At 26.4% G+C, this 26,462-nt stretch overlaps 2 protein-coding genes across 6 annotated transcripts; both read left to right on the forward strand.

Moving 5' to 3' along the window:
* Nucleotides 1-164: 164 nt before the first annotated feature.
* LOC122715581 (cyclin-T-like) lies at nucleotides 165-19,361 on the forward strand. Of its 4 annotated transcripts, XM_043937861.1 has the most exons (8): nucleotides 165-1,129; nucleotides 3,030-3,240; nucleotides 3,318-3,441; nucleotides 3,634-3,679; nucleotides 5,238-5,328; nucleotides 5,420-5,617; nucleotides 5,707-8,637; nucleotides 18,520-19,361. In XM_043937861.1, exons 1-8 carry the CDS (start codon nucleotides 984-986, stop codon nucleotides 18,589-18,591), a joined length of 3,819 nt encoding a protein of 1,272 aa, XP_043793796.1. In that variant the 5' UTR covers nucleotides 165-983; the 3' UTR covers nucleotides 18,592-19,361. The 4 variants fall into 4 exon arrangements, with proteins under 4 accessions (XP_043793796.1, XP_043793795.1, XP_043793797.1 ...); XM_043937860.1 differs by lacking the exon at nucleotides 18,520-19,361 and having other exon boundaries at nucleotides 5,707-11,297; XM_043937863.1 differs by lacking the exons at nucleotides 165-1,129; nucleotides 3,030-3,240; nucleotides 3,318-3,441; nucleotides 3,634-3,679; nucleotides 18,520-19,361 and adding exons at nucleotides 3,728-3,825; nucleotides 4,031-4,155 and having other exon boundaries at nucleotides 5,707-11,297.
* Nucleotides 19,362-23,268: 3,907 nt separating this feature from the next.
* On the forward strand, nucleotides 23,269-26,293 carry LOC122715582 (sulfide:quinone oxidoreductase, mitochondrial). 2 transcript variants are annotated; one of them, XM_043937865.1, is made up of 9 exons: nucleotides 23,269-23,492; nucleotides 24,147-24,261; nucleotides 24,372-24,480; nucleotides 24,563-24,787; nucleotides 24,858-25,058; nucleotides 25,208-25,417; nucleotides 25,495-25,681; nucleotides 25,740-25,986; nucleotides 26,085-26,293. In XM_043937865.1, exons 2-9 carry the CDS (start codon nucleotides 24,149-24,151, stop codon nucleotides 26,155-26,157), a joined length of 1,365 nt encoding a protein of 454 aa, XP_043793800.1. In that variant the 5' UTR covers nucleotides 23,269-23,492; nucleotides 24,147-24,148; the 3' UTR covers nucleotides 26,158-26,293. The 2 variants fall into 2 exon arrangements, with proteins under 2 accessions (XP_043793800.1, XP_043793801.1); XM_043937866.1 differs by lacking the exon at nucleotides 23,269-23,492 and adding an exon at nucleotides 23,561-23,940.
* Nucleotides 26,294-26,462: the final 169 nt, after the last annotated feature.

Here is a 26,462-nt window from a genome sequence, read left to right on the forward strand (position 1 = left end):
AGTATATAAAATTGTTACATGGATATAAATACCTCAACTATAAAATATAGAATTTTTATTTTATTATTATAATTGAAATTATTAAATTATATAGTGAATTAATATTGAAATAATAATATAATTTTTTATATAACCAACCTCATGGCCTGCCAAAAGTTCATAAATCAGTGTACAATAACATAAAAATGCATGCGGAAAATATTTCTGTATAGTAATTTATATGGTATTAATTAATTATCCTGGATATTTAATATATATCGCGTTTTAAATTATAATGAAATTGCGATCGATTTTAAATTTGTTAAAATCTTATTGAGATTAAGAAAATCTATTGACTTTACGTAAAAAGCAGTTTTTATAACAAATTATCAAAAATAGGTTCATTATTGTAATGCACTTTGAAAAATTGATATTATTAATTTATTATGGTTATTATACGGAAAAAAACTTATTTTGTAAAATATTAAACAAATAAAACGTCCATAAAATAATTTTAACGGTATTGCAAAATTTCGTATTAACCTATAAATTACGACAATCTAATGTCATAAACATATATATAAAAGTACTGAAGAATTTCTGAAGTTGGTTTTTCATCTACTGCATAATTCTAAAGCAGTGCCGTGAAGTTGGATACGTATCAATCAATTTAAAAAAAGAAGATACTATTTCCGGAATTCAAAATGGAACTTTTGCACAAAATGCAAAATACATAAAATAAACAAAAAGTAATTTATAGAAGAGACAATTAAATATTTATGAAATAAAGTAGCAACATTATAAAATTATTTATTTAATAATTAATATGTGAATGTTTTACTGTGAAAAGTTCTATTGGTATGAATTTGGAGGGGAATTTCCGGTTAGCGTAGTGACGTGAAGTTCTCAACGTGTTGCTGTTGTGCATGCCTTGTGTGCTCGCCGCCACCATCGCGACCGCCGTGAAGTGCGCATCATTAGTACCGTGTTGTGTGTACATATAAATGGCGGCTGACGAAAAATGGTACTTTACGAAAGAACAGCTTACAAACACGCCGAGCAGAAGATGCGGCATCGACGCGGATAAGGAACTAAGCTACCGGCAGCAGGCAGCGAATTTCATTCAGGATATGGGACAGCGGCTTGTGGTGTATCCTTTTAAAAGTGCATGTTTAGTTGCGTGTTTCTCAACCTCCCTTACCCCCTATCCCCATAATCATTTTCTGTTCATTTTTCTCCTATTCATTTAAATTATTTTAAATGAATACATATAATTATGTGATTTTATTCTCTTCATACTGATCTTTTAATATTTCATATTTCGAGAGGAACATAAAATTTATAACGTGTTGTAAACATGAGTGACGTGCAAAAGAAGAGGTCACGCGTCATGATTACGATTCTCCATATTGAACTTCTTATTGTTAGCTTTAATATACAATGAATTTCGGAATTTTTGTGCTATTCAATATTTTTATATTGATCATAAAATAATGTGAATGAATTAAAATGACCATCAGAATTTTTTGATGAAGAAGGAGAACAAAGAATAGGGTCAAGAAAAGAGCATTGTTTGTTAAGCTAAATTTGACAGTATTACCAACCAAAGCTACAATCTCTACTTATATTTTTTATGCAAGTATATTTTATTTTTTATATCTTTTTTTATATACATACATATATTTATCTTAATTTTTATATACATACATATATATACATGTATGTATATGCAAATAATGTTTATGATCAGATCAGAACTAATGCAAATTTGTCAATATTGAATTATATTGCCAATATTTTTATAAATTAATAAACATATAAATAGTATTTTAAAGTAAAATATTTAATATATTGAATTATTATTTAATTATAAAATTTATATTATTTTTTATATTAAACTTGTTCTAATTAGACTATGCAAATATATAATAATACTTTTTATTTCAGAAGTATATTATAAAATATTTTTATAAATATAATATGTAGAAACTTTTATATTTTCTATAATATTTTTATGTTTCAGATATATATTTGAAAGTTATAAATGTCTTAATTATCTTTCCAGTTGTGAGAACTTCAACATAGTCTTCAATTTTATTTTAAATTAAAAATTTATAAATATGAGAGACTAATGAAATATTAATTTTAAAAATAATTATATTAATAAACTATTTTTATATTATATATAATATTTATATTATATAAAATACATAATATATAGTGTAATATTTATTTTTGTATTCTAAGTTTTTTTGTATTATAACTTACTTTGAATTTTTAATTGATATATTCTTCTTTTAATAGAATAATAAATATTATAAGATATGAAAATTAATAATATAATAAAAAGTATAAATGAAGATCATGATAAATAAAGTATCAAATCAAATTTAGAAATTGATGTTTTAAAATTGTGATTTTCTTATTAAGTTTTTCATATTAATGTAATAAGCAAATTAAATAAAATTTTTTACATATAATCTATTGTAGCCTCTATTTTTTAATCTTACCATTTAATTTAATTATTTAAAAGGAAATAATTAAATTGTTGCATGTTCTAATCATGTTTATTGTTTTAATAATTTTTACTTAATTTACTTAAATTAATTATAATATGAAAATTAAAATATTGGATAGTAGATAATTATATAAATTTATATATATATATACACGTATATATATATATATATGTATATATATATTGGAATATTAATCATATATATGATTAATACTTCAATGAAAAAATATTTAAAATAATACATACATATTATTTTTACTATTCTATTTATTTATACATTATTATAACATTAAATAATTTGAATTTTTTAATTGTATGAAATAATTATATAATTATATTGAAATATAATTGAAGAAATGCATTAAAGAAAAAATGATAATTCTTAAAGTAAATCTATATTGAATAGCACAAAAATTTTTAAACTTTTATAATTAAAAGAAATCACTATATATTATTATTATTATTATGCAATTAATAATATATTAAATACATTGTTTTATTAAATATATTTTCCTTTATTAGATAAATATAGGTCACAATTATGTATCAACACAGCAATAGTATATATGCACAGGTTTTATGTATTCCACTCGCTGTCACATTTCCACAGGAATGCAATTGCAGCAGCAGCATTATTTTTGGCAGCAAAAGTCGAAGAACAACCACGCAAGTTAGAACATGTTATCAAAACAGCTCACATGTGTCTCCACAGAGATCAGCCCTCACCTGATGTCAGATCTGAAGTAAATATAAGAAATTAAACTTAATATTAACATATTTATAATAAATATAAGTATTAAATTATTTATTTTATTCATAGCAATATCTTGAGCAAGCTCAAGACCTGGTTTTCAATGAAAATGTTCTACTACAAACATTGGGGTTTGATGTCGCCATTGATCATCCCCACACACATGTTGTTAGATGTTGTCAACTGGTTAAAGGTATTTAAATTATGTTCGGAAATTTATATAATATTACATTTTTTAGATTTTAGTTTTTTATATTTTATGTGAAAATTTTATTATAATAATAAGTTTAAATAATTCAATAAATTATTATATTACTAATAACTATTAGATCTTCAAATATAATTGATAAAAACTTTTATTCAGTTATTTTAACTCTTTTTACAGCGAGCAAGGACTTAGCCCAGACTTCATACTTCATGGCATCTAACAGGTGGCTACACATTATTTCCTAGTATCTCTTACTCTTAGCAGTCTTCTGGTCAAATAGATGCCAGCTGGAGCATATTTCCAAACTAAGACTGTCAGGCAATAGCCACTGGCGCAACATTCTGACCTATTTTCTTTTTAGAAAGCAAAGTAAACGTGAAATAAAGTTATATTTATTAATATTTATTATATTTTTTATAAATATAAAAATATGTCAATAGACATTCTTTCTTTCAAAAAAAAGTAAATTTAATTATTAATTTTAAAGTATGAATATAAAAATTTAGTATACAAAAGTTTACTTTGATTTCATATTTTATTCTAAATTCTAATGCGAATGTTTAAATGTCAACAGTAACTTTTGGGGAGGAATGTTGCGTTGCAGTCGCGGTAATGTCTGATTCTAAAGAGAACGTATGCCAAAGCGAAACGAAGTTTATTTCGTAAACTAAGTTCACGATGAGGATTGCTTAATCGAAGGTAAATGAAATATTCTTAAGGACTGATCGTTTTCTCTTACATTACGGTATATTGTCCAATTTTTATTTTTATATTTACATACACATATTTTTAAGCTGTAGATGCACAAAACAAATAAAGAATGAATGAAATGAATGTGAAAGTAGTGTAATGATGAGTGAATGTCCAAAAACATTTAATAATACAAAAAAGAATAAATAACCATACTATTAGAATATATTTTATATTAGTAATCCATTATGGTATGGTATGCAGTCTAATTATAATCTGTTCAAATATTATTCAATGAATAATATTTAAATAGATCATAATGTGACTAAAGTATTAGTGTAGATTAAGCCCTAATTTATTTTTGTTGTTACAAAAAATTGAAATTATTTTTTTTTTAACATTTTTATATATTGCATATTATATCATATTTAATATATATATATTTTTTATCAAGAAATAATTTTTAATGAAAATACATTAAATTTATAAACTGTTTTATATTTATTTTAAATATATTTTCTGTTTAAAAAAAATTTAATAACTGAAAATTTATTTCCATATCGAATATTTTATATACAATTTAATATTAACTAAAATATTCTACTGAACTAAAATAATTTTTATCATTATGAATTATGGGATTATGTTAGAGCAAACTTTGGTAAATTTGTTATGATATAACAGAATATCTTAGGGCTTACATTTATATTATCATGTAGAAAAATATTGCATAAATATTTATTTAGATAATAATATCTATATAGAAATTTTTGTATAGCTCATCAAGTATTCGGATATATTGAAAGTATTACATTCAGATATACTCTTTTTTAACTGTTTTGGAAACGTACTCTTTGGAATTGAATTCCGTTTACGAAAGTTATAATTGGAAATATTGTTAATTATTTTCAATAATTCGTAAGAAATTCGTTCTGATTTTATTCTGATATTACCCATGTTTAATGGAACTAGTACATTGTTTTTATAGTACAGTTCTTTTTATGCCCTGGGTTATATTTCACCAAAAAATATCAAAATTAAGATATATTGTTGTTCTCATGTTGATTTATAGAAAAATTTTTCCTTTTCAGTTTACACTTGACAACCATGTGCCTGCAATACAAACCAACAGTAGTCGCCTGTTTTTGTATTCATCTTGCATGTAAATGGTCTAATTGGGAGGTATATATTGTTATATATTATAATAAAGCAATATTTTAATTCCCACGAAAAGTATTTGATTAATTTAAATATTATGGTTATTTGTTTATAGATACCACAAAGTACAGAAGGAAAGCATTGGTTCTGGTACGTTGACAGAACTGTAACATCGGAACTTTTACAAGAACTTACAGCAGAATTTCTTCATATATTTGATAAATGTCCATCAAGATTAAAAAGAAAAATAATGAGCATATCTGCAAATCAAAGTCCAAGCATTAATCATCCTAGTTTACCAAATTCACCTTTTGTAAGTTATTATATCATAATATTAAATTTTATTATAATAATTATCAATTCATATTAAAATTAATATAAATTCTATTTAATATTTAATAGGATGCGGAACCTCGCAAGGTACAATCTCCTGCGACGACAGTCGATGGTGGACCCACATTCCATACAAATCGACCTCATCAAACGGAGAAACAAGAAGAAAAGAAGCAAAATGCTCCTGCTCCTGCAAGACCTCCTGTAGATTATCGGGAATATCGAGAAAAGAAAGAACGTGAACGTTTGGAAAGAGAGAAGGCATCAGTTCCAGTAACAGTTGCACAAAGTCATGTATCAGATATTAATAAGCATCATTCACATCATCATAAACCTGTATCTAGTACAAATGTGCTAAATAAACATCCATTGCCTCTTGGACAGAAAACACTTCATCATAATCATCATCATAGACCAGATATAAAAGTTGGACAACCAGTGCCTCAGAGGCACTCGTGTACTCAAGCTAGAGAACCAAGACGCGATCCTAATAGACAAAGGTTGCAAAGAGAGTACAATTCAAATACTGGTACAAGTAGCAGTAGTAGTAGTATTAGTACTCTCCATTCTCACAGTCATGCTGTACCGAAGGAACCAACTTTGGATAATTCTTTGAATGATTCCACTCATAGATCAGATATTGGAACATTACAAGAGCCAACATCTCATGGAAATATACAAGAAAAACTTAGTAATAATAATCACAGTGTACACAGATTAAGTGGTGTAGAAAATAAACATCAAGGTCATGATAAGAGAATGTATGATCCAAGGCATAAACTTGTAGAGCACAGAAAAGATTGTGAACAAAAACCATATAAATATCCAGATCCAACAAGAATTGATCGACAAAGAAAATCTGATTCATTGGAACAGAGATGTGAGGAGGTTAGAAAACTTATTGAGAAACCGTTACCTCCACCAAAACCAACAATTGATGTAACTTATACTTCAAATACACAGAAGCCATCACATCATACAAAATATAATCAATCAGATAAATTACAGACTAGTACAAGTTTAATTACAACTGATGTGAAATTGAGTACTAGCCAAAGTTCATTTTCGCAAGAAAAATCTCCGAGTAGTTCGGTTTCAACTTCGTTACTTACTCAGAAACCGTTAACTTCGAAGACAATATCCAGTCAACATACTGCTCATGGTGTATCTCAGATATTAAAGGATACAATTAAAAATAGTAATTCACAATCATCAAGTTTAACATCTTTGAATAATCTTGACGATCCAAAAACTGAAAAGCGACCGCGACATGATGATGTAGACAAAGGTTCGTCCGATATTCAACAGAATGTATTACAAACTCCTCCTAGTAAACCGAAATCATTGTTCAGTCCAGAAAAAGTACCAACGCCTCGAGAATCTCATTCACAGAGGCCTAAAACTAAACAAAAAACGCCGCTTTCGGCTGCAAAAGTTCCTAAACAAGAACGTGTACCAGATACATCGATAGGCTTTAATATAGTATCACCTTTTGCAAGTCCACTAGGTTTACAACAAGAAATCCAATCAATTAAACGATTGGTTAGCGATGTATCCACAACGTCCCATAAACGGCATCGTACAGGTAGCACTAGTGAAAGTGGACAGCAAGTAAAAGTAAAAATGGATGATACATCCAGTTTCGAAGCTGCTAAAATGCTTGGTAGAGTACCAGAATTGATACAACCTATTAGAGACAATCCATCAGCGAATGGCAGAGCTACGCAAATTGCAAATGATATGAAACCACCAGAACTCATTAAACCATTTGATTCTGAACCAACAATATCACGATTTGGCACTGTACCTACACATCAACAACTTTCTTCGAATCAGCAAGGTTTGACAAATGGATTAGATATCAATAATATAGTAAAGCAAGAACCTCAAGAATTCCAAATTAAAAAGGAATCTTATAAGACAGATATATCGATAAAAACTGAACATTCTCAAATTAAAAGCGAATATTTATCACCAATGAAATCTGCTCAAAGTATAAGTGCTCTGCTTCAAGAGCCTCTACCAACTATGCCATCATTATTGCAACCATTTAATCAAATACCGTCACAACAAGTTCAAGAACAGTTTCAACAACAACAATTGCAACAACAACAACAACAGCAGCAGCAACAGCAGCAGCAGCTTCAACAACAACAAACATCACAACCGCAACATCAACCATCTATATCTCATTCGATGATGCTTACGCAACAAGAATCTGCTCAAAATCAGTGTTTACCTTTATCATCGGTCAACGAACCTGTGGTAGCTTCGACTGTTGATATAAGTGCTATCTCTGGCCCTGTACAAACTACTACAGAATCCATTCTTTCTGTCCCAACATCAACAACTATAACAGTTGCACCTCCTGCAGAAGAGAAGAAATCGGAACATCACAAAAGTGAAAAGAAAAAGAAAAAAGAAAAACATAAACATAAAGATAAAGAAAAGAGCAAAGAGAAACATAAACACAAACATAAAGATAAAGATAAAGAGAAACATCGGGATAAAGATAAAGAGAAGGGAGAAGAGGCTGTACCTGCGGTACCTATAAAAATTACAATTCCTAAAGATAAATTAAATCTAAGTACTGAATCGACAGGAAGCTCTGGTGGAAGTACAGTGCCAACTGATAAGAATAAATCTCCTCAAAACACAAGTATCAAGATTATTATTCCTAAGGAACGACTGAAAGGTACCGACAGTGTGTCGAGTTCGCCGGCCCATTCTGTCGTTCAGGCTCCGTTAAAAATCAAAATTCGTACGGATGGGATCTCGAGAAGTTCCGGTGCACCCTCGACAACAAGCAGTTCAAGTACCATCGTTCCTGCAGAGTTCGCCAATGAGAATCGAAAACGCGATCGTTCTGAAATGAAGGAGAGTCCAACTAGTGTTCCACCAGCAAAGAAGCAATCACAGGTCTCTTCGACGGGTTACGGACAACATCGACCGGGCGAGCGGCAGAACGGCAGACATTATAGTTCAGGCAGCAATAACAAGGTACGTGGAGGCGGTAGAGGCGGCCGCCAGTATATCGGGCGTGGTCCACCACCAGCAGGATCGGCGGGCCATTACAGTGCTCCCGGCCAGCGCGACGGCTACTATCAGCAAGAAACCTACAATAGTAACAATGCCCGTAACCCACACCATCCCCATCCATCCTCAGCTCGTGGTGATCCAGGCTACTCAAGGGCTGGTCATGTAAATCAATCGCAGCCAGATTCTTATTTCTTTGCTAATTATCCACCACCCTCAATATTCAATCCTGCCGGATACATTTATGATCCTGTCATGTATTACTCGCAATATCAGCAACAATACCCAATGTATCCGGCGGGTAACGTTATCATGACACCAGATGGTGCCATTGATACGTCCGTACCACCACCATCGTTACCACCGAACATACGACACAATCAGAGCATGATCCCAGTTCCGTCTGCTCGGCAGGAACCCAAGACACCACCGCCATTGCCGAGCGGACCACCTCCTAGTTCCTCACCACCACCACCTCCTCCACCGGAATAACATTCGTATGGAAATCCTGTCTTGTAGTGGACTTCAAAGGTAGTTTCCAAACTAGCATAATGCAGCCACTTCTTGCTTCATTATCGTTTTATCCGGCAACTGTCTTCTTTCTTTCATTTCTGTTTTATGTTAGCTAATATTTTACACAGATATTATGTGTAATTGTGCAATATTTCATTTTTATATATGAATTCTATATATTAGAATTCAAAATTGATATTTAACACGTTGTGTACAATGCAAACCAAAGTCGGTACTTACCTTTAAAATATGTATGATACCGGCTTTAATGCGGGTAATGTAAATTAAAAATCTACAAATCACAAAAAGAAATTAAATGAATTCATATGTAGCATATATATAAAATTTTATAATTACTTGTTAAGGTATAGAATTTGTATTATCATAAGAAGAAAATCCGATCTGCAGTGAATATGTTAACATAATATAAAATTGATGATTTTATATTTAAATGTATTTGCATACATTGAGTTTAAATATCATTATATTTGTAAATATCTTTTCGAAAGATATAGATTAATCCTTCAATAGATTTTTTATTGATAAATATTATATTAGAACAATTTTTTGGGAAGAAGCAAATAATAGGATGATAAAACGAGAAGAAGAAGTGGCTGTAAATTCCCATAGAATCAATCTTTATTCTTAAAGGAATACACTTTCACCTTGCCTCTATCCTCTCTTCTTCTCCCTTCCAGTTTGTGAATGGTAGAAGTAGCAGCATGACATCGTACGATCTCTATTCCCCTAGTGTTACAAATTATCGATCTTTCCACCTTTGTACCTGTAGCGCATCTCCTTAGAGTAGTTAATGAGTGTGAGCCTTCGTTCAAGAATAAAAAAGAAAAAAATAATATTGCGAGCTATTCGCGATTTTGGAAAGATCAAGTAACTGCATCAGGAAGATGACGAAGTCGCGAAATGACATGCTATATATAGGAAGAAAACGAAAAAAAAAAAAAAAAAAAATAGATTTTTATCTTAAAACATCAAAGAAGTTTTTGGGTTATATCATTCTTTGTCAAGTGAATTGAGAATTCGATTATACTTCGTGAGATATTTTCAAGGTAGGTCCTTGAATTTCACGACAACCATTTTTTTTTATTTTAACCTATACTTCAATTTAATTAATTCTATCTAATTCTATAAAAGATATAATTTTCAAGAACATTTATTAATTTTCTTTGAAGAATATTTTCTTTTTGTTTTTTTTTAATTTTTTATTCAAAAAAAAAAAAAGATGGGAACAAGAAAAATAAGAAAAAGTTGTCGTGAAGATAAATGCACGAAACACTGCCAGAGAATGAAAAGGTAATTATATTTTGCGCTTATGGTCAAACGTCGATAGATTTTAATTAACGAATGCTCAATGTTAAAGAATCGAGAAAAAGTAGTCTTTCTTTTATTTCTTCTTTTCTCCTTTATGTATCATGGTAACGATAATCAAAGAGTAAATATCTTTGCAAAACTACTTTAAATAAAACTTGTCTTAGTAGTTAGAAAAATATTCCTTTGCTGGCAAAGGGTTTCGAAGAAAGGGTGGTGTGCACAGTGTTGCGTTCACGAAATTAAATCGTTGATTTCGGATATGTAAAGTGTGTATAGAAACTAATGAGACTAAAAATATTTGCTACTTAATGATAAATTAATCTTATAAAACTCTTTTAAAACAGTTCTACGAAAAGCTGTATGTTATCATTGATTTGCTGGAAAAATCTTCTTTGGAATTCGTTTTAGTTCATTGATCACAACCAAGTGATTATATTATACTTGAGATTGATCATTGAAAAAAAGAAAAATCACATTTCGATGATTGGAAAAAAAGAAAAAAATTCAAATCAGAGTAAACAGAATATAAAAAAAACAGCAATTTTTTTTTTGATGAAATTCATTCGTAAAAAGCACATTATCCTAATGCTATGATTTAAATTTAGCAATTTTAATTGAATATTTTCTTTTTAATTTTTCAATGTCTTGCAACGACAATATTTGGTTTACTTTCTATCTATTTGGTATTCTTCACAATTCTTATGAATAATATCTTTAAAATTGAAAAAACAAAAGAGCATAGATTTTTTCAATTTGTTCATTTTTATTTTTCTTAAGTATGGTAAGTTGCTTGTGTTCCACTTTGACGTTTTATTTTTGAATTATATTCAAAAATTCATGTTTCATCACTTGTTACTTTGAATTATCTTTTATGTATTGAAGAAGATCAAAGTACATAAAGTTTTGGGTTTCTTTTGTTTTTTAATAAAATTTTTCAAAATTTTCGCATGTTCAAAGTGTGGATTAAACAGTGTGATGATATGAATTTATTTCATTCCCAATCATTTTAACATTATCATTAATTGTCAAATGATTACATGTGATGAGAATCATATATTCATTTTATATTTATCCAGGATAAATTTTGTTTTCTAAAGTTTTATTTAGAATGTTCTAATCATGTAAATATCATTAAAAATTTGTGCTCGCAATTTATTCATTGCTTGATATTTCTTTAATTTTCATAATATTTTCGTTAAATCACATTCTATAATTATATAATTAACTCTATCAAGTTAATATTGATACTGAAATAAAATAAGAAATATGTTTTATATATATGTTATTCATATTTTATACAATATTGTAGATTTGCATGGAATTAGTCTCATTATTTTTTAAACACATCTTATATAAACGGTTAGAACAACTTACAAAGTTACTTAAGAGAATAAAATTAAGTAAAATAAAAATAAAAAATAAATAAAAGAAATAATAATTGAAAAAGAAAAAAGAATTAATGTATATTATATGCAGTGAAAGTGATGAGAGTGCTCAGAAAATATAAATGTATTATTAATACGAATTTGAAGATGTACGTATATATATTTGTAAAGATATATATAATTTTGTTTAAACTAACACATTGTATCAAATTGTCATTGTTTTTTATATGCGGATGAATAATATTAACAAAATACTTTCCGACTAACCCTTTGCAGTCCAATTTATCTGTTTGCTGCTTCGTGTCAGTCAATCGAAGTTAATTTTTAAGCTAATATTATGCTTTTCTTTACTGTACACTTTCCCTTCTTATTCTGGATACTATTTCCTTCTTAATTTAGCATCGAAACCGCCATCCAATGTAACGTTTGCATATATCTTTAATTAAATCTAAAGAAATTTAGAGTACAATGCTTAATGTATCAATATTATAGCATATTTAGATTATCTTAGGATTCAAAAAAGGAACGCAAAGGGTTATTATATTCTTCTGCGTGAAATAGGAAGTTGCATTGGAATGAACTATTAAATTTGAACGATAATGAAGAATGTTGAATACGATCGCTCAAAAAAAATGCAACTTCTGATATGACTGTCTTTAGGTTTCGAGACATTCTATTTCTACGTAATTTTTCTTGAATGATACCGATACGTTTGTACGGCCATTTGTTAAAGTACAGATTGTTAAACAATGATTGCGGAATATAATTATGATTAGATGATTTTCACGTGAAGTGAAATAATTGATAGACTTCATAGAATTTGCTCTTATTATTAGTATACGACGACTATATATATTTGTTAATATCGCGTTATTCATTTTCTCTCGTATCCGAATTAGAATATTATCATCAAAATTTAAACAAATATTCATAATTGATCATTTTTGAATTATATGTTATGATTTTACATTGATGATGCTGTATGATTTAACATATTTATATTGCTGATGATGCATTGCACATTAGGATAGAATTTTATTATTGGAAAGATTGGGTTGGTTAAAAAATTTGCTTGCTTTTGATTTATTAATAGGAAAAAAATTTAATTTCCTTATATAATAATTTATTATTATTTTTTTTAATTTAATAATTTATTTATTCAGAAATTTTCTGTTTTTAAATACATCGTGATATCTCTATTCCATATTCTAGAATCTAAGATAAATTTAATTAAAATTAATTAAAATCCATGTGATAAAGAATTTTTGATTAAAAATTCATCTAATTAATTAAGATTAAAAGAATTGAAATTATTTCTATGTGTAATAATAAGAAACTTTATTATTTTACATTTTCTTAATATAAATTTTTTTTAATAATTTTCTACTATATTTCAAGTAATTTTATTATATTTTCTTCAGAGTTCATTGTATTTATATCATCAATATAAATATATTGAAAAAAATACAAATAAAATATTTGCCAATCCAATATTGAATGTAATACAAATTAATGATATAACATTATTGCAATCTTATCATGTCGATTAAATATTATTTGACATGTTTACAATTAATCAAAAATGTATCCTTCTATATTAAATATTCTTTTATACAAAATTTTACATATCTCTTTCTATAGAAAATAGAAAATAATTCAAAATTTATTTTTCATTAATATTTATTATTTTATTTTACTGTGATATTTTAAGTTTCAAAATAAAATAGGTTATAGAAATTATATTTTGAAACTGAGTAGAAATATGGTTCTGTATACTAATTATTTATTTTTAATACAAAGATTGCAAGTTTGTGTACTATATCATTAGAAATATAAATTTCTCTCAAATTATTCAGCATCATTAACGAAAAATTGCGTATATTATTATATATACATTATCGTCTACATCGCGTATATTATCGTCTACATCAGAATCTCAACATTAGAATTACCAAATATTAGATTTTTTTTTTTATATTGTAAAATATTTTTGGAGAGTCAATTTTACAATTCAAAACAAACATAAAAATATATATAAATGTCAGTTAAGAATTGTTTTTCAAGTAATTTAAATTTAAGATAGAATGAAATCTATTTTCATCACTCAACCGCTCTATTTTCAGCTCTTTTTTATAATGTAAATTCTTTATAATTTAATGAATAGATATTTTTTTAATCGACATTTTTGTAATTGTTTTGACTTCTAAAATCAATTCTCCAAAGGTGTCTTATATACAAATATATTAATACTTTATATTTATATAAAAATACTTTTAATTAAAAAAAGAAATATGTTTCATATATAAAAAAAAAAAACTTTTTTTTGTAGTATTAAAAAATTTGAAATTAACAAATTTTTTAATCAGGATGTCAATATAATATATTTATGTAATATAATCTATATATAATATATATATATATATATATATATAATAGGTTGGTAATTCTAATGTTTAAAAAATCAGAAAAACGATGTAACGATGTTTTTTTTTTTTAATTCTCCGTAGTTTGTTAAGTTTGCATCGAATCGATGAGCATATCTTCAAGTTGCTCGTTCCTTTTAAAAGGCATTTCTGCGAACTTCAGATAGCTGTATGTACACGAATGTATAATATAGAGAAATTTTTTTACAAACTTTTATAGGATTAAAAATAGATTATGTGTCAAGAATTAACGAGATGGAAACACACGACAGATTAAAGATACATAGCCTTTTAGTTTCTTACACTATGATAAAGAGATGATCAGATTTTCACATGAAGCTCACTGAATCGGAGAGAAGTTTTTGTATTTGAAGTTTAATAATATTATCGAAATGAAATGGTCTATTATTCAAGGGATTACTTAAGAATATTTCCTATCTATAGATTTTTATTTTTTACATTCTCTTGTATAATGCTTCGAGCTTTGATCACTGAGCGTCTTGTAAATGTATTTAGATTGTTTTTTTTTTATATTTATTTGGAGTAATCGTGGCGTAGTTTTTCCTTTCTTTTTTTTTTTTAATTCTTATGAATATTTCGCGTTTTTGACAATATATGTATATTATACACATATAATATATATATTATATGATATATATATATTATATGTGTATATATATGTGCAACAAAATAAGAATAATCGTTGATATAGAATGGATATTATCTCAGGAACGTGTTGAAAGAGAGCGAGAGAGATAGTGTGATTAATATATTGAAATATATATATATTTATATATATATATATATGAAGAATGCGTTTATATTTACGTAAAATATATACACATACGCACGTATATGCACGCGTGTATCGTGATTTGCCATTGTGACGAATAAGAATTTATCGCGCTAGTGTGTAGCGCATCAATATCATTGTTGTTATTATTGTTATAATTATTGTCACAATTAGTACCTAGTATTTTCAACTTAAATCATTACATGTGTACTGTGTGATTGCTATGATCGTTACCTCTTTTTTAGGCTTCTCAGTGCAAAATTCTGTATCAAATTTTTTTGTTTCATTTTATATTGTTCTTTAGCGAGGATAAAGAATTTTATTATTTTAATTTAGAATAGAAAAAAGAAAAAAAAATATCATTAAATATCACGAAACTATTTCTCATGTGTACTAATGAATTAAACGAACGATGAATATATATATACAGTGTATAGAAATTTGCACAAGAGAAAAATCTTTTTCAAAGGCACGTGTATACTTTTAAAACTTTATCGTGGGCCTTTCGTAAAATTTATTACGAAATATCGCGATTGATTGTTAAAACAGTATGAAACACCAAATTGTTCAGTCGATACGTAAAACAACATAAATTGTTTGAAACAACATATACATATAAAGTATTTAAAAAATTTAAAAAAAAAAAGAAAAAAGAAAAAAAGTAAGAAAAAAGAGAAAGAACATTCAGGAAGAATGTGTGCAAAAATTTGTATTTAATTATATGTATATATATTAAACTGATTTATACTTTTTATTTTCAGAATTACATCTTTAATTATTATTAATTGTAGATGATATATAAATTTAAATGTCGAATTTAGTTTTAATCGACTACAATTGTACGAACAAAAAAATATATTTCTATTTTGATTATCTTGTATTATTATCTTATTTGAATCATTTAATGCTTTGTTCTTCCTGAATATATTTCAAGTAAACGGAAAGAACAAAAACCTCTTAGCTTTAGCTTTTAATCGAATCATAAATATAATCAAAACGATATTGTAAAAAAAAAAATAAAAAAATAAAAAAAAAATAATGATTCAGTGTAGGATTCGCAGGATATATATGTGATGTTAGTAAAACAAAAAAAAAAAAAAAAAAAAAAAAAAAAAAAAAAAAAAAAATTATTAAAATTGCGAGAAATCAAGATCGGCCTAGTTAAAATTGTTGCAATTGTACAAGTTGTATGAAGACAAAATAATTGCTAAGGTAAATTATATAGGTTTTGTACTCTCCGATAGTGAGAAATTGAAAGAGAGTTATATATATATATATATAAATATATATACATATACATATATAATTAATATTAATAATGATAATTAATATGAGCCCACGTATGTGACCAGCGATCGACATGAGTGATATGATGTTTACGAAACGTTCAAGTATAGAAGAGGAACAAGATGTATAACATTGCGAGCACTGCATCAATACTGTACACAATGTATAACTATCACTTGTCGCGTACGTTTCCTGCATTTTTTCTATATACGATAGACACCTGCGTTTACAAATGTGTGATGATAGAATTTTTTGAGTGTTACTATAAATACGCTTAAAAAAAAAAATTGGATATTTCGTATATTAAATATTATTAAATATATATGATATTATCTTTTTGTAAAATAAGTTGTTCATTCGACATTCTCATTATCTTTATATGCGATTTGAAGTATTCGAAGATAAACGAAAGGAAAGAAGATTATCACTGAAGAACTGTGATTATTCAAGAATGGCATTAAAAACTTTTTGGATCATCGGAACCATTATTTTCGCACAGAAAATTACGCAGGTGCTTATATATATATATATAATATTATATATAATATTTTAATTTTATAGAGAGGATAATATTATATATAATTTTATAAAATATTATAGACTGTTATATATAACTCGACACGTTGACGGATTATTACATATTATGGCAGGAATCGTACGCGTCACGTGTTCGACCAAGAAAAGAACTTAATCAACGGAAATAAACGTTCTGTGGAAACGAAAAGTACCTTAGTGATTATTTTGTCTCTCTTTCTTAACACACCATATAAAATAATATATGTATGTATATACACACATATAGACAAATATACGTATATAAATGATGTGCACGTATATACGTACATATATGAATATATTTTAGATATAATATCGCACACCACATCTCGCCGCATCTTTTTTGTGTACTAACATTATATCACAGCTATCAGTATGTAATACGATTATTATCATGTGTAAAAGTTCTTCATTTATATGCCATCATACGTAAAAAGAATGGTTCTCAGTATATGAATGACGGCCAATTTCGAAAAAAAAAAAAAAAAAAAAACAAAAAAAAAAGAAATATGTTATTTGATTTTTATCTCGCTTGGTGGAGGGTATCTATAATGTTTGCCTATATTATTATTGTCGAAACATCGATGCTATTGTTGTATCGTTATTTGTTACGAATGTATTGTGTGCGTGTAATTTTGCATGAGCATGCGCGCAGTACCAATGCTTTTTGTGTTGTATGCATGTATTCAATTTTTTTTTTTTTTTCAAGAATTACGTTTCAATATCCGTTTTATTTAAATCTTATTCGAAAAGTTCAAATTTAAATTTGAGAATTGGATGCAATTTATTAGTATTACTATGGCATTTCTTGTTTTATTCGAATCATTCAATTTTACGTATTTAATTCTTATTTCATTTTTCGGAGTAAGCATAGTATTCGTTTATTGTAATTGTTATCTATATTGAAAAAGCTTTAACATCGTTCATGATTTTTATTTCACTATTTTTTTTTTTATTATTTAATTGTTGATTGATCATATTTATAAAAATTAGATTTCATTCATTTTTATGTATCTTATTCTCATTTGAGATTTTTATTTTTCAAAATATCGATTAGATCAATATCATAATTAATTTAATTTAATGTTATTTATTCATTTGTTATTATATGGATACTTATTACGTGTTTGAAATATGTATTGAGGAATATGTTTTTGTTCTTTAATTTTTTAATTTATTCATTATTAGTAGAAGTAGAATTGCTAATGTATCTCTATGATAAGTAATCATTCGCACTTCATTAATTTTTCTTCGTTGAATTTTCATAATAAACAAATAGCGCATTCCTCATTTGTTTATTCTACAACGAGGGAAGAAGAAAAAAATAAACGAAAAGAATTTCAATGTTTAATTGATGAAATAACATCGTTAATTGATGAAGATATTTTTTTAGGATAATTATCAAGAACAGAATTATGTTCTTCTAAAGGAGCTAAAGAAGAATTTATTTGTATTTAAATGAGAACAAATATTTCAATTATTTTGATATTAATTTTTTAAACTTTTTTCTTTTGTAATATTATAAAAAAATCAAGTACCACATTTATGTTTGTATTTTCAGGAGAAACACACATCTAGCCATCACAAAAGTTCCAGCAAGTTGTCGCAATCTCAGCAATCTCACACCTCGTAGTATCGGAACAGTAGAAGAGGATGTCGGTAAAAATCTCTTCAAGAAGCCATCCGAAGCGACCAAGCGCAACAATTGATATCCACCTAAAAGGAGGAATTCATCTTGTTTTGCTTCTTCGTCTTCATTGAAACTGTGTTGAGATTCGAACATCCATGAAGCTTTCATCATTGTCCTCGTTTCTCACACTCGTCCCAAATGATCAAGAGGGAAATATCTTCGTAGCTGTTTTTTATGTAGCCCTCTAATTGAAAGTTCACAAAGAGAGGGAACATTTCTGCAGCGATGGTTCGTATATGGCTGTTTCGAAAAATAGAACTTCATGAAGAATGCAGGCTTGGCGCCTTAATATTTAGCCAAAGTTTAACGTAAATCGATCAGCGATTTATGCTTTCGACTAGAAAAAAAAAACGAAAAGAAGAAAAGAGAAAGGAAAATAATATTCTTACTCAGGTGAAATTAGGTATGCGGTAAGCTAAGAGAAAAGAAAATTTCACTTCATTCTTGGTCATTGGATTTTTTTTTTTTTATATAAGTACATATATTATAAGATACGAGATGAATTCTTTTCTTCTTCATTACGTGAAAATACTCGTAAGAATGTGTCTCGTATCGATATAGCCCTCAGGATCAATTTCAAAGTTCTACTCGTAATGATATTTTGCATATCATGAAAGTATCTTACAGAGAATCAATCCAAAAATCTTAATTTTAATAAAAATTTATGTATATGTAGAACATAATGGATTATACATAAAACAATTTTTTTGTCGATAGAAAATTTCTTTGAGATGAAATCAATTTCAATTTTCATTTATTTTATTTAAATTTTTTCATGTTTTGAGTAACAATTCTTTTTAACTAAAAAGAAAAAAATTTCTAAAATATATTCTAAATATAACATATTAAAATTTTAGAAGTTGATATTATCTCTTCAAAAAAAATTTTCCATCGACAAAAAATTTATTCCATATATAAGTCAGTTTATTTACAAACAAACTTTCATTATAATTAGGATTTTTGAATTAGATAAATTTCTCTGTAAAATAATGTTCGAATTTAAAAACTTTCGTGATATATTATTTGCAATGTTTAAATATTATTTGCTATAATTATCTTCGTTTTTAAACGATTATTGTATAAATATTTATTTTATAAATTTACTATGTTATATACATAGTAAAAAAATATGATTTTCGAATTTTGATATTTGTTTTCTTTATAATGAAATATGTATTGAACTTTTGATTTCGTTTCGAGGGCTAATTTTTTTCGTCTTTCCACTTGTTCCTTTCCGTTCAACTGCCATTTTTTCCTATGTATTAAAGAACATAATGCATTATCAAATTCACAAGTATTAAAATTGATCGTCGATCGATTCGTTAGACAGGGACGTGATTAAATAGATTTGAAAGATTGATGATGAACTGAATATAGAATATTTGTACGTTTTAAGTGACAAGTTTTTCTTTGTTATTCAATAGAACAATGCTTTGAGCGATGTTCTTATTCGATGAAGGAATCTAATAATTTTATTGTTTAATTATACATTTTCTCATTATCATCGTTTTAATAACAGATCATTTCATTCTTGTTACGTTCATAATGCATTTAATAAAGTTTCGTTTTATTATCATATCTCCATATTATATTTTTTGAATGAATTAAAATCATAAAAATTGATTCGTTTCGATGAAAATGTAGTACATAGTTCCATACTTGTTAATGATATAATTAGTATTTTAATGATTCTTCTTCCCACCTTATTGATTCTTTAAGAAGAATAATTTCTTAAAGAATACTTTTCTACAGATTCGAATGTCCCTAACAAACGAATCGTTTGTGCGAAGCAATAAGCATGCACATTGAAAGAAAAACTTGGTCCATGTCAAATAATATTTATTCGTGCCGTTTTGTTATGTACATAGCCGAAAAGACCGCATAATATAGTAAGTAATTCGAATTATTCTATCGCCACTTAGTATAAAGGACTATAGATAAACAATTAATATTATTGTCAGACTGTAAATAAAATTATTTTGTATGCCAAAATAAACCAAATGAATGACTCGACACACTAAGATTATACAATCGCGTTATACCACACAAACGTAAGAATATTAAAAAAAAGAAAGAAAAAACAGAGTAATGGTACAAGTTACAGTACGCGCAATGATATGATGAAACAGATTCCATTAATTATCTTCACTCGTTCAAAGAATAAAGAAACCACGCGTATATTTAGCAAACACACAGTTAATACTCGATTCTATTCTCTGTAGGTATTATTTTTTAAGAGAAACTGATAATAGAATTATAGTATCAATATATTGCGAACGGCCGTGCGTACTGTATCGAAAAGAAATAGAAATGTGTTATCACTGGTTTTCACGCGTATTTCGTACCCGAGAGCATTTGTTGCGTTATCTTAAAAACGAGCAGTTAGAATAATAATATTAATATTAATATCAATTAACATTAAATAACGGTAATTATAATAACACACAACACATTGTAACAAATAAAAAGGCAAAACGATAAATGCCTTTATCGTTTGTGAACTTTATGACAATTCACACATAGCCATTCTTCGTCGTTCTTCTTTTATTGTGCATATCGAAGATTGCACCAAGTTCGAAAACGTGTACGGAGAAATGTATTTATTGATTATAAATAAGCCGATCGAATGTAAACTTAGATTCGTGAATCGTATTTCAACTATACTATGTCAAATGCCTTTGACACGATTGTTCAACGAAGAAAAAGAAAAGAAGAAACAAAATTGTATGTTAGCAATAAATGTTTCGACACTCGCTCGGCGCGATAAAATAATACCAGCTTGTCGTTCATTGAATAATATTGCAAGAATATTTTTCATTCTTATTATATACGATAGGTGAGAATGACGAGTTTATTTTATCGTGTCGACTTCATATATTGTCCCGTAGCCGAGAGTATAATTCAAAGCTCTACAATTACAATTTAACATATATATAATCAATACATTTTTTATGTAAACATTATTACTTCTCAGATAGAATGATTGCACCAAGAATTTCTTCGTTTCGACACATTTCTCTTTTTAATCATTAGGAAATGATGGTAGTTCACATCTTCTAGTATTCTCTTGGCTGTGTGGTACATACGACGTTTATTGCTAAACGTTTTCAATTAAGCGAATAATGCGTAATAATTATAACACAACTGTTTCGCCATTTATTAGTTCAGCGACACGGTGAAAGTGAAATTAAAAAAAAAAAAAAAAAAAAGAAAGAAAGAAAAAATAATTATGTAGAAAATTCCAATTGAAATAATATTGAATGCTCGACATTGTTTTGTCGAATAAATAATCGTTTATCGATCGATTTTTCGTAGATCGAAACGGACTCGCTTGAGATCATTAGACTAAATTTAGCTATAAATTCTCGATTAGAACAAAAAATATGTTTCTTTGGAAACAATCGCTTCCGTTTCTTTCTTCGGAAGAGAAGAATAAAAAAAAAAAAACACGAATTTGATCGGTATAAAAGATTAAGAAGTTTTTTTAAAAAGACGAATAGAAAATAATCGAAAAAATACCGTGTCTGCGATGTAAATAAATTTATTCTTAAGGAATTAAACAGAAGCGACGATTCGTGAAAAGTGTATACTTATTATTATTATTGTCATCATCATCGTTTGTCATGCATTTGTATTTCATATGCATGCCACGAAGCCTGCGTATTGTGGATACACGCTCGATCTGGAAGTCTTTGGTCATGAGAAAATTTCTTTATTCAAAAATATAATTATATAATTATATTTAAAGAAATAAAATAATAATAAAAAAAAGAATAAATAAATTACGAATTTTGAAAAGTTAATTTCAAAATAAAATAAATGTTAACATTGTACGGTTTTCTTTAAGTCAGTTCGCTCTGTAATTAATGAGTGGTTTATATATTTTTTTAATTATGAGTGCAATTGTTATTTCATAATGAACATTCATCTTGAATATATATATTTATATATATTCTTTCTTTCTTCTTTTCTAAGAAAAATTTTTAAAAAATATGAAAAATCTTTGTGTTCTCTCTCATGACTGATGATTTTCAAGATCTGAGTTAAGCTTGCCTAGTTTTAGGCGGCGTTAAAATGTTATCCTTAATAAAGAGAGAAGCAAAAGAATGACTAAAAGAACTATCTATATGTCTTTATTATTTTACCTTTTTACTTTTATCTTTTACTATAGTCTTTATTAGCATTAAGTTATCGAAACTTTCTTTTTTTTGTATTTTTCAATATAAAAATTAATGAAGGAAAGTATTATAAAAATTGATTTTTGTCTTTTTTCCTTTAAATAAAGATTCCTTTCAGTAGCAATTCAAAAACAATTAATATATTTTGATATTAGAAACGGAAAATATTACAATATTTAATTTATTGAATTTTTATTGCAAATAAGATATAAATTAATTAATAACAAATGATAATTTAATAGAATTTATTTTTAAAAAAAATTTATTTTTATGATTATAAATCGAAAAAAATAGTTATATTATAATATTTAAATATTAATTTAAAAAAAAAAGAATAGGTTAATGTTTATTCGAAATTCAAAAGTACGCATGCGCATTTTTTCTAAGATTAAATAGATCTATTGCAGATATATATATCGTACAGTGTGTAGCTCCTTGTAATAGATTTTAACTGTGTGTTGGCTGTTTATGATTAAAAATAGTTAAATAAATAGTTAAAACATATAATTAAATATTGCATTAAGCTATAATTTAAAAGATATAAAACAACGTATCTATAAATTTCGACAAAGGGATTTCAACTTTGATTTCAACAAACGTGTCGACAAACGTGATTGCTTTCTTTTTTAACTTTAAGTGTTTGACATTTCTGTTAAAAAGAAGCAGGTATTTTATTTTTTAAGTTTTTAGGAATATACAGAATGTTCACACTATTAATTTCTAGTATTTTTTTTCGCGAGTGCTAGATTTTACAAAAAAATAATAGAAAAGATAAAAATTTTTCTGTTTTTTATACGTAATACAATGATCAAATTTTTAAAATTTACAATAATAATCATGAAACAATAATGTATTTCTTTTTTTCTACTAAATGAATTCGACAATCTATAATACGATATAGTATGATCTGTGATTCTTCGATTGAATTTTTATAATGAATAAAATTTTTGATGTTTCGCAAATTTTCGATTTTAATCATTGATCTCAATCTATTAAAAACAGATGATATCATAATGATTTTCATAAAGTTAATCCGCATTGATGAAACATATAAAAAAAAAGTTATTTCGTGAATTTTTACATCACTGGCTATCTTTTTTTCTTTAATTATATGGTAATGATTATTTTTTTTTTCAAAATCTTTTAAAATATTAATTGTTTTATTAATTTCAATTATTTTAATTAATTGAATAATTTTATAATTTTGATTAATGATTTAAAAATAGCCCAATAATTTATAATCTAAAATTTATAAATTTACTTTTTTTTTAGATAAATATATTTATAATTTATTCAATTTGTTTATATATATTTTTTCAGAAATGAGTCATATTAGAAATTTACGTTGTACTATGTCTTGCTTAAACATTTGTAATTTGAAATCTTTTGAAAGACATATATTAATTAAAAATAAATATAGAGATGTTCATCATTCGTAAGTAATATGCTACTTTACATAAAAAAAAAATATATATATATATAAAAATTTATATGTTAAAAATTTCACATCTATATGAGAATTAATGTTAATGAAAAATATCTTAGGTGTAAACTGTTAGTAGTTGGAGGTGGTACTGGAGGTTGTAGCATGGCTGCAAAATTTGTTAATAAATTTAAAGGCCAAAATCAAATTATTATAATAGAACCAAATGAGGTATTTAATTAATTTTTTTTTTAATTATTATATATTTTTTTGTTATGTATATTTGTATTAAGTAGAATAATATTTTTTTTAGATACATTATTATCAACCAATGTTTACTTTGATTGGTGGTGGCATAAGATCTTTTGAAGATTCAAAAAAACCAATGAAAGATACTTTACCAAAAAATGCAAAATGGTTTCAAGATAATGTAATGAGTTTTGAACCTACACAAAATCAAGTGACTATGAGCAATGGAGACACTGTACAGTATGAAATCATGATTGTTGCAATGGGTTTACAATTATATTGGGAAAAAGTGAGATTGGACAAATTATTTTATATTAAGATGAATAAAAATGCATTTTTTATTTTATATATATGTATAGATACCAGGTTTAGTAGAAAGTCTTAAAAATAACATGTCAAGAGTTTGTTCAATTTATGGACCTGATACTGTTACAAATGTGTTTCCAAAAATTACAAAAATTAAGGATGGTACTGCAATATTTACCTTTCCAAATAGTCCTGTTAAGTGTCCTGGAGCACCTCAAAAAATTGCATATATTGCAGAAGAATATTTTCGAAAAGTAAATATAATTATGTTTAGATTATTTTAAATTTTCTTAGTGGATTAGTGGTATTATTATATAATTTTATTATTATATTTATTATTATATAATTTTCTTAGTAGTATATTATATTGTATGTATATTATATTCATATTTATTTTTTAAAGCAAAATGTACGTGATAATGTAAAAGTTGTATATAACACTGCTTTACCAGTTATATTTGGAGTTAAAAAATATGCTGATGCACTTTGGGATGTTTGTAAAAAAAGAAATATTACTGTGAATGTTCAAACAAACCTTGTAAAAATAAATCCTGTAACTGAAGAAGCTGTATTTCAAAAATTAGATGGATCAAATGAAACATTTGTCGAAAAGGTATGTTTTATTATTTGCAAAATGCATATATATATCATAAATAAACAAGTTATAATCCATGATATATTTTTGTTTAGTATTCATTACTTCATGTATGCCCACCAATGGGTCCACCTGATGTTTTGAAAAAACATCCTTCGTTAACGAATGAAGTAGGATTTTTGTCAGTAGATCCTAAAACTTTGCGTCACACGAAGTATTTGAATATATATGGAATCGGAGATTGCATTAGCGCTCCAAATTCTAAAACGATGGCAGCAATAGGTATAATATAATTTTTTAATAATTATGAAAGATTATTTAAAATTTTTTCTATTTATAGCGGCTCAAGGAAAAGTATTATATAAAAATATTATGGATGATTTAGCTGGTAAACCAATGACTATGATTTATAATGGTTATTCATCGTGTCCTTTAGTTACTGGTTATAAAAAGTGCATATTAGCAGAATTTGATTATAATTTACAACCATTAGAAACTTTTCCAGTAAATCAAGGCCGAGAATATTTTTTCACATTTATACTTAAGGTTTATATATTTCCGCTTTTATATTGGACTTTAATGACTCGGTAAATTTATTATAAATATTTAAATTTTTATAAAAATGAATTCATGATTCTTATACAAAAGGGCGAATATAATTTTCTAATATTATTATAATTTATAGTGGCAAATGGGATGGACCTGAATTTCTTCGAAAATATTCAGATGCAATAAAAAGAAAAGAAGTCAAAAATTAAAATAATTTTTAATGAAATGAATGTCTTTTGAAATACGATTTAGTTGTATATAATATTTAAAAATCTACTAATTAATAATTTATTTATTAATAAATTTATATGTATTAAAATAAATATATATATTTGAAAGATAAAACAAAAAAATATCTATTTTTCCTTCTATAATTATTGCAAAATAATTATTATTTTAATCATTCATTTTGTAATATTATTAATTAAAATATAATTAAATACTTTATATTTTATTTTATAAATGATATATCAAATTTATTACAATATTGTTTCTTTATTAATGAATATTTAAT

Source organism: Apis laboriosa, unplaced genomic scaffold (assembly GCF_014066325.1).
Source record: "Apis laboriosa isolate Shangri-la unplaced genomic scaffold, ASM1406632v1 scaffold38_cov145, whole genome shotgun sequence".
NCBI lineage: Eukaryota > Metazoa > Arthropoda > Insecta > Hymenoptera > Apidae > Apis > Apis laboriosa.

Bases quoted from the DNA above. Each gene is read 5' to 3' on its own strand.
- LOC122715582 (XM_043937865.1), top strand. From the start codon at position 24,149: ATGAGTCATATTAGAAATTTACGTTGTACTATGTCTTGCTTAAACATT. The intron at 24,262-24,371 runs GTAAGTAATATG...AAAATATCTTAG, and splicing joins TATAGAGATGTTCATCATTC to GTGTAAACTGTTAGTAGTTG. The intron at 24,481-24,562 runs GTATTTAATTAA...TATTTTTTTTAG, and splicing joins TTATAATAGAACCAAATGAG to ATACATTATTATCAACCAAT.
- LOC122715581 (XM_043937860.1), top strand. From the start codon at position 984: ATGGCGGCTGACGAAAAATGGTACTTTACGAAAGAACAGCTTACAAAC. The intron at 5,329-5,419 runs GTATATATTGTT...ATTTGTTTATAG, and splicing joins GTAAATGGTCTAATTGGGAG to ATACCACAAAGTACAGAAGG. The intron at 5,618-5,706 runs GTAAGTTATTAT...AATATTTAATAG, and splicing joins GTTTACCAAATTCACCTTTT to GATGCGGAACCTCGCAAGGT.